General features: G+C 48.4%; 1 protein-coding gene across 2 annotated transcripts; it reads right to left on the bottom strand.

The window, feature by feature from the left end:
- Positions 1 to 1508: 1508 nt before the first annotated feature.
- On the bottom strand, positions 1509 to 24093 carry Thap4 (THAP domain containing 4). 2 transcript variants are annotated; one of them, XM_003474555.5, is made up of 6 exons: positions 23758 to 24093; positions 20715 to 21850; positions 9538 to 9697; positions 7597 to 7706; positions 7044 to 7147; positions 1509 to 1754 (listed from the first exon to the last, which is right to left on the bottom strand). In XM_003474555.5, exons 1-6 carry the CDS (start codon positions 23832 to 23834, stop codon positions 1635 to 1637), a joined length of 1707 nt encoding a protein of 568 aa, XP_003474603.1. In that variant the 5' UTR covers positions 23835 to 24093; the 3' UTR covers positions 1509 to 1634. The 2 variants fall into 2 exon arrangements, with proteins under 2 accessions (XP_003474603.1, XP_005005731.1); XM_005005674.4 differs by lacking the exons at positions 20715 to 21850; positions 23758 to 24093 and adding an exon at positions 13444 to 13559.
- Between the last annotated feature and the right edge of the window lie 92 nt (positions 24094 to 24185).

The following is a 24185-nucleotide window of genomic DNA, read 5'->3' as shown; positions in this document are numbered from 1 at the left end:
TGGTAATGTGGATGATGAAGGCAGTGTGTCCGAGGGTCCCACCACTGAATGCAAACGGGACAGAAGAAACAGAGGTCAGCTGGGCATGGCAGCACACCTGCCATCCCAGTGCTCAGGAGGCTGAGGCAGGAGGCTCATTTTGAGGTTGAGGTCACCCTGTCTCAAAAATGCAACAAATGAATAAGCAAAGGAATGAATGAAACAGAGAAGAGCCACACTGCGGCTGTCACAGGGCTAGGCTGGGCAACGGGGAAAGGCTAAGGAGAAAACAACACAGAGCTGGGCTGCCTGCCAGCCTGCCTTCTCGTGTGCCATGCTGGGAGGACCTGAGTACCCAGAGGTGCGTCTGCAGCCAGTACAAGGACTGACGACAGCAGCATGAACTGTATGGGAAGGATGCAAAAGACCCAGACAGGGCTGGGGACAAGTGGCTGATAAGCTAACAGCAAAAGGAGGGAAGTGGGGCTGTTCCAGATCTAAGCATCCTGACAGCTTTCATCTCACACCAGCAGCTGTGGCCTGGACAAGCCAGTGATCAGGGCAGAGGCAGGATGGGCTGGAATACTGTAGTTTGCACAAACTGGCACCATACCTGGACATAGTGGCATATGCCTGGAGGCTGAGGCAGGAGAATTTCATGTTCAAGCCCAGCCTAGGCAATCAGTAATTTAGCAAGACCCTGTCTCAAAATTAAAAAAGTGTCTCAGTGTGAAGGCCCTGAGTTCACTTACCACCATATCCAAACAAAAACAAAAAGCACGAAATGGCCTGGGACCGCACTGGCCATAGCACTTGTCTCTCACAAGAGCCCTTGCCTTGCTGTGTGGTGCAGGGGAAGTGGCAAGGCCTCTGGTCCAGCCCTCGAGTTCCCTCCACATTGCCCAGACACCTTGCACCCCACCCTGGTCCTGCCTGATGCGCCAGAGGCCTTGTGTGTGAAGCAGATTGAAGCCCACAGGTGTCAGGTGAGCTGAACAGTGGTGCATGGCCTGGGAGGCACCTAAAAAGCTTCATCATGCACAACACACCACTGTGAAGGCCATGTTGCGTTGCAGAGTACAAACAAAAACATGAAGGGTGGGCCTGTCCTCCAGGAGTGTCCTGACCACAGGAACAGGCCTTGGATTCTGTCTAAAATTGATGAGAAATAACAGCAACTCTTTTTGAGGGTTTTTGTTTTGTTTTGAGGCAGGGTCTTGCTATGTTGCCCAGGCTGGGGTTGAACTTAGGGGTTCAAGCAATCCTGCCTCAGTCTCCTGAGTGCTAGAACCTCCCAGTGCATGCTGCCACATCTAGTGTGGCAATCCTTTTGGTTCCACCTTCGTCTTCAACTTGTTGGCTACTCTCCTGAAGATTCGGATGTAGTTTAGATCTTGTTAAAACTGTAGGAGATGGGGAGCATTCCTTCTTAATTTCTTAGGGAAAGACCTTTGGAAAATAAGCCATCAGTAGCTGATAAAAAAAAAATGTACAATCTGCACAGGGATAATATCCAAAATCCTCAGCCATAAAAATAAAGGCCTTTTATTTGGTTTCTCTGTGCCATTACAGTGACCTCTGGACTCCATTGTCTGCAGTAGGACATCTGCTGCTGTGATGGCGCCAGGGCCCCCAGGCCAGCAGTCTGCTCCTAGTCAGGGGGTCACCTTCTTATAGGTGACTCGAAGATGCTGAGTCATTGGTTGTGTAGTGGTTGCCATGGAGACTGTCTGTTCAAGTTTGCCTTCAGAATTCAGCCGGAATTTTCGTGTGATCTGGGTGGAGAACAGAATGTTACACCTTAGTTTTCTCTCCAAAACATTCAACAAATGCTGGAGCATCCATCTGTCCCAGGACCTGTCCCAGGCTTGGGAACCTGCTAGGTTCCCACCAGCAGGTGACAGACACTGAGCAGGCACTGCCTGGGACAGGCAAGGATCAGGGTGGGAGACTCGTGGCCACTGTGGTAGACACAAGTTGGTCCATTGGGGATCTGGAGGCCTCTCTCCCAAATGCCCTATTGGTTTTCCTGCTGTGAGCACCTCACCCCAGCCTGGACTGAGCCACCCATTCCAGTGCCCTGGGGACACTGAGCTGTCAGAAAAAGGCCAGTGGTCTCTACTGCAAGATCCAAAAATAGGTGCCCGCTCCGTCGTCTGAAGCCAGCTAGTGCTATGGGCTGACAGCGTGAGAAACGGCAGGGCTTCTACGCTTCGAAAGGTGTGTGGGTTGGGTCTCTGTGGCCACCTCCTATCTCCCACAGCAGTCAGCTTCCTTTTCTGTAGTACTAGAGATAGAACTCAGGGCCTTGCATTGTACTACATCTCTGACTCCTTTTTATCTTTTGAGAGGACTTGCTAGTAGCACAGGCTGGCCTTGACCTTATGATCCTCCTGTCTCAGCCTCCTGACTGGCTGAGATTACAGATGCTTCAATGCACCTGGCCAAAAATACTTTTTAAAAATGTATTTAAAAGCACCAGCATAGGTGCTGGATGTGGTAGCACATCTTTGTAATTCTAGCACTTGGGAGGCTGAGGCAGGAAGATCACTAACAGTTTGGGGCTAGCCTAGATTACACAGTGAGACCCAATCTCAAAACCAAAAACAAACACAAACAAACAAACCAACAGAAAAGCATATGGGGGCCATCAAGGCCTCTAAGTAGACAGTGGAGGTGACACCAGCTGGGAACACTGCAGACCCTGAGGCTGTGCTGAGCAGGTGAGAGGAGATGGTTCACTTTGGGGAAGCTCTGGTCCCTACTCTGAGCTGCTTCTTGGCTCTGCAGGGAAAGATGGTGTGTTGTTCAATCTCCTGGAGAATCTTGTCATGCTGGTTTTCCTGATATGATATTCCTGTTCTCAACATCAGAGGAGCTCAGGTCCTTGCTGTCACTGAGGGTGACTGCAGTTCTCTTGTGGGGGTGGGGCTGTGGTCCTTATCTTGAGCATCACTTCCTAACTCCAGTGCAGATACCTCAGCCTGCTGGCACAGAACCGTCATCCCACTGATGCAGGCTTTCTAGTTCACCACTGACTTTTGGGCCTTCCCAGGGCAGATCCTTGACACAGACTTGCATGAGACCTTGTTGTGGGCTCTAGGCCTCCAGCTGGACTCGTGAAGGACACTGACATGGGATCCACGCCCTCAGATGGATTCTTTGGGTCTCTAGCCTGTGGATGGATTTCTCACACTCTTCTGCATTTGACTTTTTTTTTTTTTTTTTTTTTTTTTTTTTTGGTACCAGGGATTGAATTCATGACTTCACATTTGCCAGGTGGGCTCCATTCGATTTTTGGGGTGAATATTATAAAATAACCCTATAAATTATGTGTGTTATATTAAATCCTTTCCCTTGTATACCCTGATAATAACAGTGAGGGAAGCCTAAGGAAAGCCCAGGTGAGACTTGGGCCCTGTTATACCCACCAAGGTGACTGCAGACAGCAGCGGCAAGAGGGGTCTGGGCTGGGGTAGGGAGAAGGGAATAGGACAGGTCTAACGTCGAGGGGTGGGTGGCAGGAGGTCAGCCATCTGGAGCCTGGGGCTTCAGTATACACAGACATCCTAGGAGTGCTCTTCTGACCAGGCCACATCTGCCTGGCCCATGCACAAACCAGGAAGACAGAGGAGCCTCTCCAAGAGTCCCCACATTGTCTTGTGCTCCTGACTCTGCTCATGCTGACAAGTGTGGAAGAGCACCAGGCACATCGTGTCAGCCAGGTCACTCAGATGGGACCCCTGACACAGGGGCTTTTCCTTAGCACCACATCCAGAAAACCCTAAGCCAGTTCTCAAAAAATAAATGAGCAAAACCTAAATAAAACTGGCACAGAATAAATAAATGCTGCTAGTATAATTAAGAAAGAAAACACAGGGGGCTGGGGATTTAGCTCAGTGGCATAAGCGCCTGCCTTATAAGCAGGCAGTCATGAGTTCGATCCCCTGTACCGATAAAAAGCAAAAAGACAAAAAAACCAAACCAAAACAAAACAAAACAAAAAAACCACACATATACCAGAGCAGAAAAATGACAATGGTGGACTGGCAGGCAGACTGACAGGTGAGCAATGGCTACATGCTCAGTAACTTCCTGACAGGGCCAACACTCGGAGACAGGAAGAGAAAAAGCTGGTGTCAGGGCTGGACACCTCCAAGTCTGCCAGCAACAGTCCCCACAGAGTAGCCTTTGTTAAAATTATAGAAAAAGCAGGGGCCAGATGTAGTTCAGTGGCACAGCATCTGCATGGCAAGTATAAGGCCCTGAGTTGGATTCCTGGTACCAGGAAAAACAAAAAGCAGAAAATTTCCCAGGTCAGGCTACAAATAACATTGATACTAAAATGGATAATGATATATGAAAAAGTTATTTAATATACCATGATGAGTAGGAGTTATCCCTCTAAAGCAAATATGACTCAGTGTCTTGAAGATATTAGTATAATTTTCTGTATTGACAGCTTCAAGGGGGAAAATGCACAGAATCTTCCCCAAAGAGGCTGTATGTAGGGCCAGGGATTTAGCTCAGTGGCATAAGCGCCTGCATGGTAAGTGCAAGGTTGTGAGTTCGATCCCCGGTACAAAAAGGCTATATGTAAAAACATTTGATAAAATTCCATAGCCATGCACGGTGGTGCACATCAGTAATCTCAGCATCTAGAAGGCTGAGACAGGAAGATTGCAATGAGTCTGAGGCCACCCTGGGCTACATTTTTAAGTTCAAGGGCAACTTGAACTACAGAGTGAAATCCTACCTCAAAACCAAAACCCGGGACTGCAATATAGCTCAGTGGCACAGCACCTGTCTGGCAAGTGTGAGGTCATGAGTTCCATTCCCAGTACCAAAACAACAAAAATAAAAACACCCAAACCACCATGTATAGCTTATTTTAGTGCAGGGTTTTGAAAGGTCTTGACATGCTCTGCTCTACACACTGAGCTGTGCTCCCAGCCCCTAAAGCCCTGCACATGGTCCTCAATACACTGGAAACAGAATTGTCTAAACCTGACAAATGGGTCTTTTCTACCACAAGGTGACCTGCAGAAGCACCTCAATGAGCACTTCTGTTGCAGCAGGGTTGGCCACTTGCTCAGGGCCAGGAAGAGGTCCAGTCACCTGCCACAGAGGTGTCCCAGCACGGCAGGCACAACATGGGTCAGAAGCCTTGCGCAGCTGTCAGTGATCCACTATGGGACACAGATAAAAAGCCCTTCTTTGTATGTAGCAATTAACTACAGTTAGTTATTATTTTGTTATTTAAAAAACCCCATAAAATATTTAACATGAAATGTGCTAGATCTGTATGATTAAAATGATAAAGAAATACAGCTTGCAGGTTGGAGACAGGGTTCTGTGGTGAGCCCAGCATAGCAAGACCCTGGGTTCCAGCCCCAATATAAAAAATAAATAATAAATAAGCACAACAAAATGGAGTGTTCATCTGCGCTGCAAGGTGTCCAAGACTGGAAACCACTGCACTGTCCTGCCATGCTGTGGCCTCCTACTCCAGATGTAGATGTCACTTCTCACATTAACTTGTTTGGACAGCTCAGTCTGCTGCATCTTCAGGGACCTTGAGAGGCTCACTCGAACTCACACCATGGGCTGCAGCTCAACGGTGAGCACTGCACAGTGTGCGTGGGGCCCTGGGTTCCGTTTCTGCTCCCCAAAGTTTGTCTTGAAGAGGAAATGCTTATGAATAAGAAAAAAATGTGGAGAAAACAATACGGGGCTTTCCTTTATATACGGAAGTGGAATAGAAAGCTTTGTGAATTGAAGTAATGGCTTACTGGAGCAGAAGTAGATTGCACAGGAAGAGAAACTGAACCTGGTGCTTGCACAGGATGGTCGGGGCTTGAGTGAGCACTGCTGGTCAGAGTCTGGGGAAAGCTGGAGCCGGCTGCCACACCAGGCAAGAGAAAAGCAGAAAGAGATGAAAGCTCTAAATGCAGGAGGATAGCTGCAAGCACACAAGAGAGTGGCAGAATGGTTCGATCACCTTTGGAGTAGAAAACACCTTCCTGCAGTGTCTGGGTTCAGAGAGGCAGAGGGAACCTCCTGAGATGCACAGGAAAGCCCACACCCATGTACAGAGTCCACCATGGAAGAAACCACGCGGAGAGACACTGGGGAGACACACAGCAGGTGCAGACTGACAGCTAGGACAGTGAAAAGCTCCCAACAGCCAGGCTACCACTCGGTGCATCAAGCACACACAGCAAGGAGTGAGTGCTCAATCAGTTCGCAGAGTGAGCCCTCTCGTAAGTCAGGTTCAAAACAGAGATGAGCTGGTGTGGTGGCACACACCTGTAACTCCTGCTACTCCTGAGGCTGAGGCAGGAGGATCCTGAGTTTGAGGCCAGTCTGGGCAGCTCAGCAAGACCTCGTCTCAAAATAAAAAGGGCAGGGCATATAGCTCAGTGGTTGAGAGCTTACCTAGCATGTCCAGGGCACTGGGTTCCATGCCCAGTACAGAAAAAAGGGAAGCAATCAACACCATCTGTTATTTATCAAATTCAAAGGACCAAAGAGTATGAGGTGAAGGAGGGGCAGCTCCCTGCAGAGATGGTGGAGCTGTAACTGTTGAGAAGAACCATACAGAGTGTAAAATGCACTGGAGCTCTGACCCTGCAACTAAACTGGGGGAAATGTATCAACCCATGTGGTCAGATCTGTATTTGGTGTTACTTTTTTTTTTGGTACTGGGAATTGAACTCACGACCTCATGCTTGCCAGGGGTTTTGTATTTTGTCTCAGCAACAAGCAAAGTAACTAAGACACCCTGCTTTGGGGTATGGGCACAATGTGGGCAATTGTGTCACTGAGCTACATTCCTGGCCCCAGATCTGTATTTGGACAATCCAAATAGGAAGGGATATTTGTGATAAACCAATAACCCCAAAAACAACCTTCATGCCCACCTACCAGGGACCCAGGTAACTGAAGCTGGGGCAACGTGAGAAGTGAAAACGCAAGACATCTACTGAACAGGCCACAAGAGAGTGCAACAACCTGCTGACCACTGTGGATACCTGGACATGGCAGGAGGGTGTGGGGCTTACCTGCTCCACGTGGGGCTCCTTGGCGAAGGAGATCCTGGCGATGGAGTGGGATGCAATGCACAGCTCCTGCCCGTTCACCTCGCCTTCCTCCACCTCCACGATGCCTGTGGAGGGGATGGGAAGTTGCCCCTGTAGTGAAGTAGGCCTGGAAATGTGTTCAGCCCCACCTGGCCCACACAGGCCTCCAGAGGCAGGTGCTTCATGGCAGGTCAGCTGTGCAGGGCGTCCTGGTCCCCAGTCCCCCGACCTGTATCCCCTCGCACTCTAGGAAGAGGGATCAGGCTGGACATCTTCTGCTGTACCCTGCAGTGCCCTGGGCACTGTCCCTGTCTACTGGGCAGGTGGAAGGTCAAGGGCATCAAGGCTGACCTGAGTAGTTCCTGGATGATGATGAGGCTGAGAATGCCTTCAGATGGCCCTCTCTTCCCCACCCTGCCCCAGGCAGACAGGGAGGTGCAAGGCCCTGGGAAGACCACAGGTGCCGAACCCTGTGGCCTCAGGCAGGGCTGTCCCCAGAGATCCCAAGATGCACTGCCCAGCCCAAAGAGCACACCTGTGTTCTGTGCACTGACGAAGGCCACCTTGTTGGTATCTGGTTTGAGGCGGATAAAGCCGCATTCCCTGTGCAGAGGCTTGCGTGTGTCTGGGTGGAAGGAGTTGAACCTGTGCAGGAGGAGGAGGCGTGAGAAGCATGGTGGGTGTCAAGGACACAACAGTGGGGCTCCCTAACCTGGCAGGGGCTCCTTAGCTCCCCTTTGTGCCTCAGCCACTTCCTGGCCCATTTCACGGTTCAAATTCTTGGTGGACCTCTTGCGAGGCAAGTCTCGGGCACTGTGCTGCAGGCCCAGCCTCTCATTTATTCCTTTGAGATAGTCTTGCTATACTGCTCAGACTGGCCTCAACTCTGCAACCTTCCTGCCTCTGGAAGGAATACCTATTCCTATTTCAGGAATACCTCACTAAACCCTGCCAGGCACTTGCTTTTGCCGAATTTGTCATGCACCCTCTCCCCAACCTTGTCAGCTCTCATACCTCATATGAACACTGTGGGGCAGTTACAGTAAAATTTCATTCTAACAAACTGTTCTCTTTTCTAATATTTAATTTTATCTTATTTTTGTAGTATTAGGGATGGAATTTAGTACTCTTAAACAATGAGCTACATCTCCAGCCCCTTTCATTTTTTATTTTGAAACAAGTCTAAATTGGTCAGTGTAGACTTTAACTTTTGATTCTCCTGCCTCAGCCTCCCGAGTAGCTGGGATTACAGATATGGTGGCAGGTCTTTCCTCTTTAGGGTTATATTCTAGGATAAGGGCCCAATCAATTTGTTTGCACTCAGGAGGCTGAGGCAGGAGGATTGCCAAGATCCTGTCTCAAAAAACAAAAACAAAGATCAGATAAAGGGTTCCCAATCTTACCACAAAGTTGATTTATCAGCTTCTTTATTTTATATTCTTGGTTTCTGAGACAGGGTCTCGCTATGCACTTCAGACTGTCCTTGAACTTACTATGTAGCTTAGGCTGGTCTTGAACTTTTGGCAATTCTGCTTTAGGCTCCTGAATGCTGGAATTACAGGAGTACGCCACCACGCCCACTTTAGATTCCTCACATGTAATTGTGCAGTGGAGACTAGGAAGGGAGTTTTGCTTTTTGTACTTCTTTACTTTTTAAACTATAGTCTTCAATCTGTTGTGTGTCCTTTGCTGTGTAGGGACCACTGCAGGGCCTTGGAGGACCCTGTGTCATGGTGTGTGTCTAGGGTCCCCCAAAACCCCATGCAGCCCTAGGTGGAGCTTTTTCAGAGCTGGCTGGCTCTGGAGTGTATAACTCTGGGATTACTAAATCAGGCTACTGATTAGCTCTGGGTAGGATGAAGCATGCCCACCCTGGGTGTGAGATAAAATAAAGAGGGTTCCTGTGGTCACCTGCCCCTTGTTGCTGGCTTGCTGCTCACTGCCTTCTACCTGTTCTGCTTTGCCATAAACTGTTTTTGCCTTTGCAGTGCTAACTTGCCTTGGAGCCAGCTGACTATGCACTGAAACCTCTATAAACTGTGAGCTAACTAAACTACTTTACCTTTGGGAGTCAGGTATTTTGTCTCAGCAACAAGCAAAGTAACTAAGACACCCTGCTTTGGGATATGGGCAAAATGTGGGAATGACAGCACTCACTGCTTCCTTGAACCTCAGCCAGCTGGGCTGCATGTGAGAGACAGCCATGCCCTTCTACTTTCAGTAACACTGGGCGGTCAATTTCCATGCAGGGCACAGTACAGGGTTACCAATTTCATGAAACACAGTGCCTGTTCTTATGCACTGACTGATGAACCTGCGTTGTATTGATTCATCTAACATGTGCAAAACTGTCACACCCCAGGAATGTGCCATCTTTATCCACTGTGCAAGGAGACACGAACTGGTTCCCTTCCCCCACCCTACGACTGTGTCCAGCGCCAGTTCCCTCCAGGTGTGGTGTTCAGCATGCACTTACGAGAAGTTGAGCATGGGCTGGCCTACATGTGAGATGTGCACCTCCTCAAGGTACTGGAAGGGCTGCAGTGTTGGGAAACTGCCAGCCCCTGGCGGATCCGATAGCCAGGTGCCCAGCATCCAGGACAGTGGCTCCACCACGGGGTTCATCTTGGGAGGCTCTGAGGGCAGAAGACAGGGACAGTCAGTGCAAGGCTCTTGCCTTCAATCAGCAAATATGCTCCCTACCAGATCTTGGCAGTTCCTCAGAAAAACAACCAAGGCCCTGGGGGAAAGGGAAGTAGAGGCTCCATGTCCCTAGCCCAGGGTGAGAGTAGTGCCCAGCCAGGGCCTTCATATTGAAAGTATGGAAGTGACAGGAGAAGAAGAAAACAAGCAGCTTGGTGGCACGGAGCTGCCATCCCAGCACTTTGGGACTCAGGCAGGAGGACTACAAGTTTGAAAACATCTTGGGCAGTTAAGACACTTAGTGAGATCTTGCCTCAAAATGAAAATTAAGAAAAGGTGGTGGGAATGTAGCTCAGGTTGAGGCTCCTTCTTTCCAAGGGGTCCTTTCCCAGCTTTTGTGGAAGCCCACAGCAAGCCAGGGACACTGGAACTTGGATAGAACCTCCTGTGGACAATAGACGAGTGGCATGGTAAGGATACTAGCATCAGTCCTTGGTGGAGATCAGGAATAATAGACTCAGACTGCAAGGTGTCCAACACCTGCCAGGGGGGAAGAATACAACATGGGCAAGCAATTGCTGCCCACTACCCACACAGCAACCAAGCAGGGGATCAATGGGCCAAGGACAGAAGCAAAGACACAGCAGTCACACACAAGGGAGATGGAGCATCATAAAACAAACATGAAGGGATGAGGACAGTGACCTGGGGGAAGAGGGACCACTCCCAGCAGGACAGGGAGCATGTAGGTGGCTGGGGGGCCTAGATGCCCAATGGGGGCAGGCGGGAAAGCAGCAGACCCCTCTGTGCAGGGGATACTGTCAAGCCACAAAAATGCCACAGGCAGGTCATGCAGACACAGGATAGAGGGTTAGTGGACATATTAAATTAGATTCACTAGTTTCTTTTTTATCTTTTGAAGGTAGCTGGATGTGGTGGTGTGTGCCTGTAATTCAGCTATTTAGGAGGTTGAGGCAGAAGGGCTGAAGTTCAAGTCTGTCCTGGCCAAATTAAAAACTTAGACCCTGTTTTTAATTTTTAAGGTGAATGCATAGTTTTATTTTATTTTAAAGAAAAAAATGAGCCAAAACAAGATTTGTTACCAAATGTAAACCCTGTTTTTAAAAAATTAAAAAGAGGGCTGTCGATATAGTATAAAGGTCCTAGGTTCAATTCCATATGCTAAAAAAATGCCACTAGGAAACGTGAATTACATGAAGCCCAGTTTCTGGTCCTACGGGGCAGCACTGGATAGGGACTATCCACACTCAGCAAATGGCTACTTGGTCCTGCCACTCACTGAGGACAATACCAGAAGACAGGCTCCACCCAGAGCACAGGGCACTGTTGCTACTCTGGGATAAGACCCATTGCAGAGCGTCTGGCATTTCAAGAAAAAAAAAAAAGCCAGAAATATAAATTTTGGATTAAAATATTCCAATTTTGAAAATTTCCTCAAACAACATTGGTTTGGCCCAGGTGTGGTGGTGTATGCCTGTAAACTCAGCACTTGGGAGGCTGAGGCAGGAGTAGCCCCACATGTTCAAGGCCAGCCCAGGCTACATAGATGAGTTCAAGGCAGGGGCTCAAGAGGCAAACTACATAGTAAAACTGTCTAAAAAAACAATAGCAACAATGGATGTGGGATGTGCCACATATCCTTGACTCTGTCTTTCAGGTCATGAGCCATTATGGCTGGGGTCTTCACAGGTGGTGTGGCAGGATGACCCCTTCCAATCACCAGGGTCTGCACTGCTGCTCTGTCAAGGCACGTACTCTGGCCCCTTCTGCCAACTGCCTCCAGATCTTCTTCCTCATTATGTGTGTCAGTTTTAGGCCATCTGATCTCTCTCCCTCGATGGTAGGGATTTGATCACCAGCTTAACAAAGCAAGCACAAGACCAAACAGCAGAGTTTGCTGTAGGTATCTGGAGCACCCAGGAGTGGGCTGGGTTGGGAAGGAGGAGAGCAGTGAGTCCTGGGGCAGGCACAGGGCCTCTGCCAGCCTGGCCCACACATCTGTAGGTGGGCTTATCGAGGAGAAAGGAGTCACCCAGGGTGTCCTGTCACAGTCTTTCCTCTCTGAGCAAGCACTGCAGAGACAGAAATACAGCAGGAACTGGGGGTGGGGGACACTGTTATAGGATGGGGTTCATTGAGCATCTTCTATCTCAAAAAATGGCAGGTTGGGACATGATGACAGAGAATGGTGGCAAGGCCTAGAAGACGGCTGGCCAACAGTGAGTCTTTGGATGGAAGACAAGCCTTGCCCAGAAGCTCATAAGTCAGATGGCCCAGGACTGCAAACATGAATCACCTGACAGTTCCACCAGGGCCACTGGCACCCATGGGCCTGTGGCAGGATCCAGCTGTGCCAGCCACTCTGGCGTACAAACAAGTACAGGGTCACGGTCTGTCCCTGCCATGCCCCATGACATTGTATGGCCAGGTCTGAGTGAGGCCTTGTCCAGCAGGAGCTGTCTGGGGCACCAAAGCCAGAAGTGGGAAGTCTGACCAGCAAGACAGAACTGCCAGGAGCAGAACACAGGACGAGGCTCTGGATGCCATGTGGTCAGTGGGGTTGAGGTGTCCAGAGGAGGGCAGCTGCTGGTTTGGCACTCCTGGTAAGGGACAGGTGATGGTGCCTAGACCACAAGAGCCAAGAGTGGACAGTGGCCTTGGACCGCAAAGAATCACCATGGAGGCGCAACTTGGGCAGCAGAGCATCAACTGGAGGAGCAGGCAGGGAGGCAGCCAAGTGCTAGAACCGTCATACAAATGCTTGTCTGTGCCCCACGGCATGGTGACTGTCCTTAGGCTGAAGGTTCTTCAGGAGAAGAAATTGATTCAGACATGGCCTCTCCTGCATGCAGGGGACCACACCAGGCCAGAAAGTGAAAGGAGAAACAAAATTCAAAGACGCTGAAGAGCAACAGGTGCCTGGAGTGGAGGGAGACAGAGTACGGGTCCACCATGGTGTCCCTCCAACAGTGGCAATGAGGCACGTGCCTCGAAACTACTGGGCTGAGCAGCACTTATGCTCTGCAGTCCCCCAGCTCCCTGTTCCTAATGAGCCTCAATGTGCACCAGGACTGCAGGCCTGGTAGTAAACAATCACTGCTTCCTCCCCCCCCCCTCCTTCCAGGGCACCTTGCCAAGTGCCCAGCTGGCTCCCTGCCTGCTCCCACACCTCAAACTGCACCCCTGCTGGGACTGTGCCAGCACCTGGTCACACTCTTGCTACGATGTTTTCACTGAAGTGCAGGGCACGGGCCAGAACAATCAATAAGATCAGTCATTCTGGAATCTACACAACAGGTTACTGACAGGAGGTCAGATTTATATATCAAAAGTCGTTAGAACAGGACTGGGGATATAGTTCAGCGGCACAAGTGCCTGCCTGGCAAGCACAATGTCTTGAGTTTCTCAGTACCAAAAAAAAAAAAAAAGTTAGCAAAGTATATCCCCAGGACTTGTGTATTTTACACTATGTAGATCAGATTTCACTAGAAAAGAATGAAATGAATTAAAAATGAAACAAAATTATGAGAAAGCATCAAGCTAGTTTGTAACTTTCAATCACTTGAAATAAATCAGGTCAGTCTCTTCTAGGTATTTTTTCCTAATTTCATTTTTCTTTTATTAATATCTCAACCAAAATACAAAAATAAAAATTTAAATTTTTTGCAATAAATTTAAATTTTTATTTTTTGACTTGAGATACTGAAAGCAAGCTTACCCATCCCTAAGTTTTCTGAACTCCAACAGCTAGCCAGCAAGGTTCTTCAAGGTTGTTTTCTGCCAACTGACAGGAAATGTTTTTACCTGGCTGCCAGGCACCGGGGGAAGTGAATGCTGAATGCAGAGGGCATTCTGGGAAATGTAGTCTAGCTCTGGTGATCACAGTTTCAAGCTGGAAAGAGCCTTAGGACCCAGTTGGCTTCCAGAGGGACAGGGCAGGGAGACTGTAAGTTCCCTGCAGAGTAAGGAGGGACATTTCCTCCCTGCTACTTCCCTGACCCTAAGAGAGGAAACCAACTTGTTAAATAGAAAAACCACACTGAAACAGGCATAAACTGAAGTGGTTTCTTCTGGGACAGCTCCTGAAAGCTCTGCTGTGCTTTTTTGGCCTGTAGAGTGCTGGCCTCTGGCTCACCCCAGCTATAGATGTAGGGCTAGGAGCCCAATGACAGCACCAGTGTGCAAAGTTTGATGGGACCTGTGGATAGAGCCCTCCCAGTGTCCCAACTGGACAACACCCTATCCTGGTAATAGCGGTGTTTCCGGCGTGTCAGAGTGCAGTAGGCAGAAGAGAGCTACTTTTACCACAACAGCAAGGCCACCACTCATCAACCACGAAATGGAAAGGCGCAGACACAGAAAACCTAGAAATAAATAGTGGAAATTGAGAAAACATTCCTAAAATTTTTTAAAAAATCATGTGCATCTATCTAAATGATTATTTCGGTGGGATGTGGTGGTGCATGTCTATAATCCCAAGGCTGAGGCAGGAGGATCACTGCAAATTCAAGGCTGCCCTGGGCTACACAGTGAGTTCGAGGCCTGTCTGAAGTGCATAGGGAGACCCTGTCTTGAAAGAAAATGATTATCTACAGATGGTATGATGATTACCTACTTAATCCAAAAAAATTAAGAACAGTTAACAATCACTAAGACTTTGATACGATGACTAACAACCAAAGCTGGCTGGTTTCTCACTTACCAGCAACGACCACACTAAAAATAATGAGGGGACTGGGCAGCATGCGATAGAGCTCAGGATTCAGTCTTACTTAGATCAAGGAAAACATGGAGGGAAACAAAAGCCCACAGAGAAATGAGGGCACAGATGGCCTCCAACTCATCATCACAGTCAAGCTCACTGTCCAGGGCAGAAGCCATAGGGCCCAGAGCTGGCAGGAGATCCAAGGGCCTGGATGAGATGCAGGAGGCTGGGGCCTCACAAGAAGCTACCAGGTTTTCACCATGAAGTGCCAAGAAAACAATCTGTCTGTGGCAGGGGAGGGGAGGTGACCATTTTGAAATGATACAGGGCTTTCTCCACAGCAAAGGTTCTGTGCAGTCACAGCCACTGTGGGGAGTCATGTCATGCAGCAAAGGGCACATCTCCTTGGTGCCCCAGCATTCCTATCTCACCCAAGAAGGCAGAAGAGAGACAAGAGGCACTGGTGGCAGTCACAGCTTGGGGATCACTGGATCAAGGCTGGGTTCTCTTCTCCTGATCACACCAGGGCTCTACCTTGATCACTTAAGAGTTCCTGAGACGTTTCAAAGGACAAAGCGCTCTGAAGCCCCGCCACCCACAGCAGATACTCAACAGCCCAGCTGCTGGCCCAGTGAGGGGACACCTCTCATTAAAGGCAGCTCATCTCCCTTCCTATTACATCAACAAAAGTTATAGGTGTTCATCATCATTCCGGAGGTTCTCCTTCTGCACATCCCCAGCAGACCTTGCTGGCATCAAAACAGCCCCGCATGCTGTCAAACCTAAACTGACCTGCGATCAGACCTCAAGAAATCAGCAGACAGGTAACAGCCAAGTTTCCCAAACATAGCAGCTTCCATCGTTGTGATAATAAACTTTCTTCCTTTTTAATCCTCACCAAAAGAAGCAAAAACAGAAACAAAATGAACCAAACTCTAAAGTAACCTAATGTTAGCAGTCACTTTGCAGTTGTTCTGTCTTAGCCTTACAAGAAAAAAAAAACTCTGAAGTGAACAACTTGCTTTCTTTTCTTTGTCTCTTCTTTTTCAGCTCTTCTCTATCTAGAAAGCCAGTCTGTCAGCTCAGCACTCATTCTGTTTTATGAATGAAGTGCTGTCTGGTTCTACACTCACAAAACAGGCAGTTGAGGTCTACAAATTGCAGGACTCTTTCCTCAGACGCATGAGGAGGAGACAACAGGCACCAGAAGTAGACATGGGTTTGGAAGGGATGTTGAATTTATCATGCAGAATTTAAAATGATGACTAATGTGCTGAGGGCTCTGATTGAGAAAGGGGACAACAAGAACAGGAGAGGGACAAGAGCATCAAAAAGAAATGCCACAGATTGGAAACTCTGAATTTAAGAATCTCTGATATAGGGCAAAGAAGTAGAAAGGAAAAAAAAAAAAAAAAAAAAAAAAAAGAAGTAGAAAGGATTGAGGTGTGTTGTGTATGTGTACGAATTCCCCAAGTTGAATATCCTTCTGTAGTGCAAGCATACACTACTTTGATGGTTTGACAGTAGACTAGGCACCGAGGAAGCAGCAGAGAAACCCAGACTGAGATACAAGGGGTACAGAATGAAAAAACTCACAACAACAGAGCTGGCTGCAGTAGTGTATAACTGTAATCCCAGCTACTTGGGAGGCTGACACAGCCTTGGCAACTGAGACCCTGTCTCAAAATTAAAAAAGGGCTGGAGATAGAGCTCAGTGGTTAAGCTTTCCTGAGTTCCATCCTCGGTACCACAAGAGAAAGGAAAGAGAGAACCACATAAGATACTAACACTAGTTATATGAATGCCAGAACAGGAGACATCAGGACAAGAAAAATAACCGGGAACAGAGCACGGCACTGTGTAATAATGAAGGCACCAATGGTCCAAAAAGATCTTAGGGTGAATGTCTCTAATAGCAGAGCATAGAAATCTGTGAGGCAAAAATGACGGGACTTTGCAGAGAAGCCCATGAGCCCATGACTATAGCTAGCAGTGTCAGTACCCTCCACCAGAGATACACAGATCAGCCTGGCATGATGAGGAATGCCTGTAATCCCAGCACTCTGGGAGGCTGAGGCAGAAGGATCACAAATTCCAGTTCAGTTTGGATTACCTAGTGACTGAGCAAGACTCCATCTTAAAAATAAGAACATACAAAGAGCTGGGAATTCCCAGAACTGTAGGAAGGAATGAAAAAGGAGGGAGAGGGGGCTGGGGATTTAGCTCAGCGGCATAAGCGCCTGCCTTGCAAGCAGGCAGTCGTGAGTTCGATCCCTGGTACCAATAAAAATGAAAAAGACAAAAAAAAAAAAAAAAATTAGAAAAAAAAAAAGAAAAAGGAGGGAGAGAGGGAAGGAGAAAGGAAGGGAGGGAGAGAAACCCTGCTCATATAATGTCAGTTCTTAGCCCACAATGGGATGAAAGAAGTAATCAGTGCAGCCAGGACAAGGCACAGAGTGGGGTGGGGCTTCCTGCCTGCCCTGTGCTCCTTTCTTGATGTCTCCTGGTGCACGCAAGCCCAGGGCTCTCTGAACCTTTCACTGACTAACTGCTGTGGATTCAATCACCCAACATCTGTGAGTGGCTACTTCCACCCTTCCACCCATACCCTAGAGCAGAGGCTATGGGTGGGGTTCCTCTAGTGAGCAGTCCCCCTCCTCCATAATGACCCAAAGCATGAACTCTGGGTTACCCTATCACAGCATCACAGTGATCCATGATATAGAGGAATGTCCTGTTTAGATTTAGAACTCTGTGAGGAGACTGCCTCTTAACACGGCTTTCAACAACATTGTCCTGGAAGTCCCAGGCAATGTGACAGGAGAAAAGGAAGTAAATGACATATAGACAAGGAAGAAAAAAATACAATAGTCTTGCTTTTTTTCTTTCTCTTTTCTTGGGGGTTTGTGAGATAGGGGGTCTCACTACATGGTCCAAACTATAATCATCCTGCTTTGGACTTTTGAGTGCTGAAATTACAGGTTTATGCCACCAGGCCAGCAAAAACTGGCTTTATTCGTGGATGACAAGACTGCAAAAATTCTAGAGAATCCAGAAAAAACTAACAGGCAGTTAGTTACAGGAACACTGCAAGATACAAGGCCACATACAAAAGTTGTTTGATTCCTTATATACTAGCAATAAACAATTGGGTTTGAAATTAAAAATACAATAAATTTATATTTGCATCAAAAAAGAATATGTAACTATAAATCTAATGAAATATGTATAAATTTCAAGAATACAAAATTCTGATGAAAATGATAATACAAAATATAAATAAATGGAAAGGCAGTCCACGTTCATGAACTGGAAGACTGCATACTGTTGAGATGTCAGCTCTTTCCAACTTGACTGATGGATGCAACACAATCCCAAAGTCCCAACAAGCTAACTAAAGAATAATTCTAAAGGTTAGATGGAAAGGCAAAACCAAAGCAAATCAAACCCCAGAAAAGTCATCACCATGATGAACAAAGCTGGGAACAACCCATCCCAAGTCCTGCCCTAAGAGTTACAGTCATCAGGGCAGCATGGGGCTGAGGGGAGAATACACAGATTTACCAAACTGACCAGTGTGCAGAGTCCCACACAAATAAAGCAATTGATTTTTGACAAAGTAACACAGATAAGTTTTTCATAAGAAAGAATAATTATTGTTCAAGCGGTGATGGAACAACTAGAGAATCTTAAAAAAGAACAATCTAGTCACAAGCCTCTCATAAAACATTAATTCAACACTGACCACAGATCCAAATGTAAAACTGTAAAACTCCTAGGAAAAAACCGGCGAAAAATTAGGTAACTTTGGACTTGGCTATATATATTTTTTAGAAATAATAACCAAAGGGTGACCTATATAAGAAGAAATCAACATGCTGAACTTTAAAATTGGAAACTTTTGCTCTTCCAAACATTTGTTTCAACAGCACTTGGGAGGCTGAGGCAGAAGAATGCTGGGAGTTGGAGGCCAACCAGGCCTACAAAGTGAGCTCAAGGCCAGCCTGAACTGCATAGTGAGAGCTTGTCTAAAAAAGACAAAAACAAAAAACAAGGAAGAATAAGATTCTGTTTCAGACACCGCAGACTGGAAGAAAACACGGTGCAAAACATGTATCCGATAAAGCACTTGTATCTAAACTACACAAAGAACTCTTAAAACTTAACAATAACAAAATAATTAAAAACTGAGCCAAAAATCTGAACACATACCTTACCAAAGAAGACACAGAGATGGCAAATAAGCATGTAACAAGATGTTCCACAACTCAAGCCATTATTGAACTGTAAGGGAGGGAGAATAGTAACAAGATGTTTCTCCTCCATCACCAAGAGCAGTTGAAGCCCCAGGGCAGGAGGCTGTGAGCAATAGGGGCTACCAGGAATAGGAAAGGGAGTGGACTTGAGAGGACAGTGTATCAGTTTTTCACAAAGCTAAGCGTACTCTTTTACATGGTGTTCTCGCTTTTACTCCTACATCCATACTCAATGAATCTGAAAATTATATCATATAAAAACCAGTGTGTGACTCTACAGCAGCTTTATACATAATCACCAAAACTGGCGCCAACCAAGACCTCCTCCACTAGGTAAACAGATCTGCAAATGGTGGTATATTTATACAATAGAGTATTATCCAGTGATAAAAAGAAAGAGCTGGGCAAGTTTGTAATCCCAATGCTTGGGCAGCTGAGGCAGGAGGATCACTGCGAGTACAAGGCCAGCCTGGGTTATACAATGAGCTCAAGGTCAGCATGAACTACACAGCCAAATCCTGTCCCAAGGGGCTGGAGATATAGCTCAGCAGTATTAGCGCCTGTGTGGCAAGCTTGAGGTCACGAGTTAGATCCCTGGTACAAACAAATAAAACAAAAAACAACCTGTCTCAAAAAGGAAAAAAAAAATCTCCCCAAAATGCTCTAAAACAATCTACTCATTAGGGAAAACAACAGAAGCTGGGAAATGGTCACAGGAGGCTGGGGCCAGAAGATCCCAAGTTCAAGCCCACCTCAACTGAGTGATTTAGCAAGGGACTTTCAAGGGGATAAAGAGGGTTTTTCTGTCTGGATGACAATTGGGAAAATGTATGCATCTAACAAGGTCTTGAAACCTTAAGCAAAATAGAACAGACACAAAGGAAAAAATAGGCAGCTTCAGAATCACCTGACCCTACCTTTCTACAAGTCCATAGACAAACCATAAAAAAAAGAACAGATTCACTGACTCTAACAAAGTAGCAGGATCCCAGGCATCACAGGGCAGAAAACAATGTAACCAACTGGTGGAGAGGAAGCAACAGTCACAAAAGCAGACTGTGTATTAAAGCCACAAGAAAATCTCCAGAGTTCAAAAGCACCACCCATTAAGTATTAGTAAGTCTTTTCACTATTGGTAAATCTTTTTTTTATACTAATCTTTTTTTTTTTTTGGTTTTTTTCATTTTTATCGGTACCAGGGATCGAACTCACTCACGACTATCTAGAAATCAGTTTATAGTACTCAACAGTAAACAGTGAGGAGACAAACAAACATAGCTAATAAATATGTAAAAATACATTATACCCATTTATACAGGACAAGTACACTTATGTAAAAGAACTATAAATAGTCTGAAAAACTATATGCCAAATTTATAATACCAACAAAGGATAAAATTTGGAAGGTAGGTGAAAAATAGGTATTAATTTTATATGAGAATATATTCTACTTGAATTTTTTTGTGTGTGTTTTCTTGTCTTTTTGAGACAGAGTTTCACTACGCAGTTCAGGCTGGCCTTGAGCTCACTTTATAGCCTAGACTGGCCTCGAACTCACAGCAATCATCCTTGCTCAGCCCCCTGAGTGCTGGGATTACAGGCTTGAATACAAGTTTTATAAGCATTATTTTAAAAGAAATAACTACTGATGTCTAGAATGACCTCAAGGAAATTCATAAAACATGAATGGAAGGCACAACCCCAGAATTCTGAGTCCCCTATATTTTTCAGGAATTTACTTACTCTACCTTATTTTTGTGGTGATCATGTCTATGCTGTGCATCTGTGTAAGCAGGCAACAAAAAGCCCGCTGCCCAGGTCCAGGCTCCCCACTCCCCTCAAAGTGAAATGGCACAAGTGAGGACATCCACAATGACCCTATAAGCTTGGGCTCCCCATCCCATGGGGGTGGTGATGACCAACACACCCCCCGCCAAGAGTGCAGGGATCCTTGACCCAGGAAGCACTGGGGGACATGCTATATCACCCTGCAGGAAGACCTACCCCCCAGGGGTGTGTGGTACTGACCGCGGCTGGGGGGCAGCAGGCTGCTCAGGTAAGGGAAGCTTGCTCTCCGAAGCTGATCCAGCTTCTCTCGCAGCTTGCGCACCTGGCTGTCAGAGCGGCTGACACGCTGGCGCAGGCTCTTTAGTTCACCATTCTTCTTTTCTACCTGCTCTCGCAGGCAGCACACCTGGCTCTTGTTCTGCCGCGCTGAGAAGCAGTAGGAGTGTAGTGAGTCAATGAGCTTACAGGCCCCCGATGCTGACAGGATGACTTCATTGATGGACATGGGGCTGGCGTCACTGTGCTCACTCTGCACAGCTTCTGCAGCTGGCTTTGGGGTGACGTCAGTCGGAGGGGCCGAAGGACCCTGGGAAGGCTTCTGTGGCGTGGCTGTGAGTGAGGAGCTTGGGGGACTCTGGACTGAGCTCTTGTCAGGCCCAAGGGTGTTACCACTGCAGCTGGGCTCCACATCTCTCTTTAGCCTTTTTCGGTCAATGGGCTCGCGGGGGACAGATGGCCTCTCACGAGTGTGTTTGGAAGAGAAGCTGTAAGAATGGAGCGATCCAATAAACTTGCAAGCCCCAGACCCTGGGGGAGTAAAGTCATCCACAGAAATGCCACTTTTGTCTGCCCCTGGCCTGGGGCTGGAAGTAGCAGCATTCTGGTCATGGGAGTCTGAAGCAGGTGCCTCTGCCTCACCTTGGCCGCCTGGCGTTCTTTCTGGAGACCCCTGCACCTGTTCCCGACCCACAGTATCTGGGCCAGCCTGGGGCACTGCTTCCCCCTGCAGAGCAGCTCGCTTCAATCTGCGGGACTCAGGCTTGGCCATGGGGCTTCCACTCAAGGGTGACGAGGAACCCAGGGCTGCTTTCCCCACTGCTGTGCTTGACTGACCCTTCATAAGCCCTGAGGTCTTGCTGGCGTCCTTTCTCCTGGCACGGCCATGACCCCCAGCTGCTCTCTTCTTCTCAGTCAGGTGGAAGATGGAGGGCACAGCTGTGGGCTTAAGCAGGCGGTGCTGGTCCTCCAGTCTTTTGGAGAAGCTGTCTTTGGTAAAATGCTCACTACAGAGGAACGAATACTTAGTAGGGGTCCAGTTATCCCTCTGAACAGCTTTTAACCACTGAATCAGGCGTTTGGAGTCCTTTAGGGGAAACCTGCAGGATGAAAGACAAAGAACTGAGAAATAATTAACAGCCTTATCCTGAAATTATCTACTACAAAAGGTAACTTTTTGCAATCATTCAAACCTGTACTGATTTCATATGCTTAAACAGTTTATAGAAACATAAGGACCATCTATTTGCAAGGTGTCAGTTGAATAGAAGGCTGTATGGCCTACTCTTGACCCTTCAGGAGCCTGCAGGTTGTCAGACAGATAGGAATGCAGCCCTCACTCCTCCTGAGTTGTGGCAAATGCCCCATGGTATGCAGGATGCCCAGACCTGTGGGCCACAGGAAGCTGGGCACTGACTGGCTGTGCCTGGAAAGTAGGACTTTAGGCAGTAACAGCATGAGGATGGCTTATGCCTGTACTAAGAAACCATTCAGTATGGGCCACAAAGGCCAGGAGAACACCAGATGCCCAGCAGGATGCCTGCCTCAGTTGTGATGGAAGGAGCTGAGGAAGTGGGAACTGACTGCAGTTCTGTGCTCCTGCACACTCCATTACCAGGTGCCAAACTGCTCCCTCAGGAGTCAGGCAGCCCAAACTTTGAGAACACTGACGAGTTAAAATACACCAGTCACGAAAACACTTAAATGATTATACAAATACTACATATGCTTGTTAAGGTAACAAGAGTGGTCAAATTCATAGATTAAGTAGAAAGGCAGTTGCCAGAGAGTGAGAAGAGAAATGGAGGAGTAAGTTAAATTTGGACAATTTCAGCTCTACAAAATAAAAAGTTGTGGAGGTGGATGTTGCTGCACAGTAAGTGAATGTATTCAGTACCACTGGCTCACACACTTTAACAAGGTAACCAATCCCAGAACATGCAGAATAAGAGATACTTAAATCACTTCTTGTTGACTGTGACACTTAGCAATCACTTCTTAAGATCCATACTGTATTTAAGAAAACTCAGACCAAACTGTTACTTGTGCTCCCTTGAGGGCCTCCAGCCCACCTGAGACCACAAGTGTGTCAAGATGGATCAGGAGGGTCTAGGGCCCAGGACCACCCCTCCCTTCTTAATACACTGGGAGCCTCTAGGAGGCCCCCCAAGTTGGGCATCTTTACCCCACACAGCGTTGGAAATGATAAATGCAACCAGCTGCTTTCCTGACAATACGCTGTCTCCTTGTCAAGATCAGTAACACAACTTCTGGGACACGTGCTCTGAGGGAAACAGGACAGCAGCCGGCCTCCAGAAGTAATCAGTGTTACCAGCTCTTTAGATAGACTGTAGCAACTTCGGATTCAGGACAAATCACTGTAATGCTGTAAATAACACGTGTAGTTCCCATCAGCCACAGAAACAGCCGCATGTGCAGGGTGCCTTTTGGGGCACGGTCCCCTGATTTCATGTTCTGGTCTCTCCCCGGGAAATTGACCGAAAGACCCACGGAACCAGAGAGTCAGTCCCTGGTGTCTTCGGCCTCTACCGGGCGAGGAGTGCGCAAGCCAGGCCTCCGGGCTGTGAGCGGGCGCCGACCCGTGAGAACTGCTCTCGAGGTGCTCCGGGTCCGCATTCCCGAGCCGGAGAACCCGGTCACTAGAAGGCGGACACTCGGTGGTAGATACGCGTCTCCGGAACGCACTGCTGCCCCGGCTCGCGCTGCCGCCGCGGCTCGCGCTGCCACCCAGATCGATGGGCGCGGGGCGCGCGCCGCGCGGGCGGACCTGGTAGACCTGGCCCGGCGTGGCCGCGATGGCCCTAGGCGCGGGGCCCAGAGACGGCGGCCGGCCCAAGGTCACACAGCGCCAGCTCCCGCCGCCCAGCTCCCTTTGGCGCTCAGGTCGGGCAGGCCCCACGCCCCTGCCCCGGCCCGCTGCGCCGCCTCAGTTTCCCCGCCGGCTTGGCCAGAGCGGGGGCGTGGCGGCAGGCGGCGGGCCGCGTACCTGTGGAAGGAGACGGCTCGTTTCTCGCCCTTGCCCTGCCGGTTGGAGCAGTTCACGGCCGCACAGCAGATCACCATCGCGGGCCTCGGCGCAGCGCCCACCAGGCTCTGGCCTCACAGCCGGCCGCCCGCCGCCCGTCCCGCCCCGAGGGAGCACGGCGACACGGTCAAGACGTGGGCCGCGGCTGCGCCGTACGACAAGATGGCGGCTCACTGCCCTCCGTCCCTCTCCTCTCTTTGGGCTCCCCGAGCCGCGGCGGGGTCGCGTAGCGTCGCGGCACCGGCGGCAGCAGCAGTAAGCGGGCGCGGAAGCCACCTGGCCGGACGAGCACGTGCGGTGACATGCGCGCGTGTGGTGACATGGGCGCGTAAGGTAATCTGCGCCAAAGGCCATCCGTACGGCAAGATGGCCGCACAGGCGCGCGCTGG

Source organism: Cavia porcellus, unplaced genomic scaffold, assembly GCF_034190915.1.
Source record: "Cavia porcellus strain 051 isolate PalLab524CR breed Dunkin Hartley unplaced genomic scaffold, mCavPor4.1 scaffold_26, whole genome shotgun sequence".
Classification (NCBI taxonomy): Eukaryota; Metazoa; Chordata; class Mammalia; order Rodentia; family Caviidae; genus Cavia; species Cavia porcellus.
The sequence above is the reverse complement of the archived record's forward strand: the minus strand, read 5'-3'. Positions and strand labels throughout refer to the sequence as shown.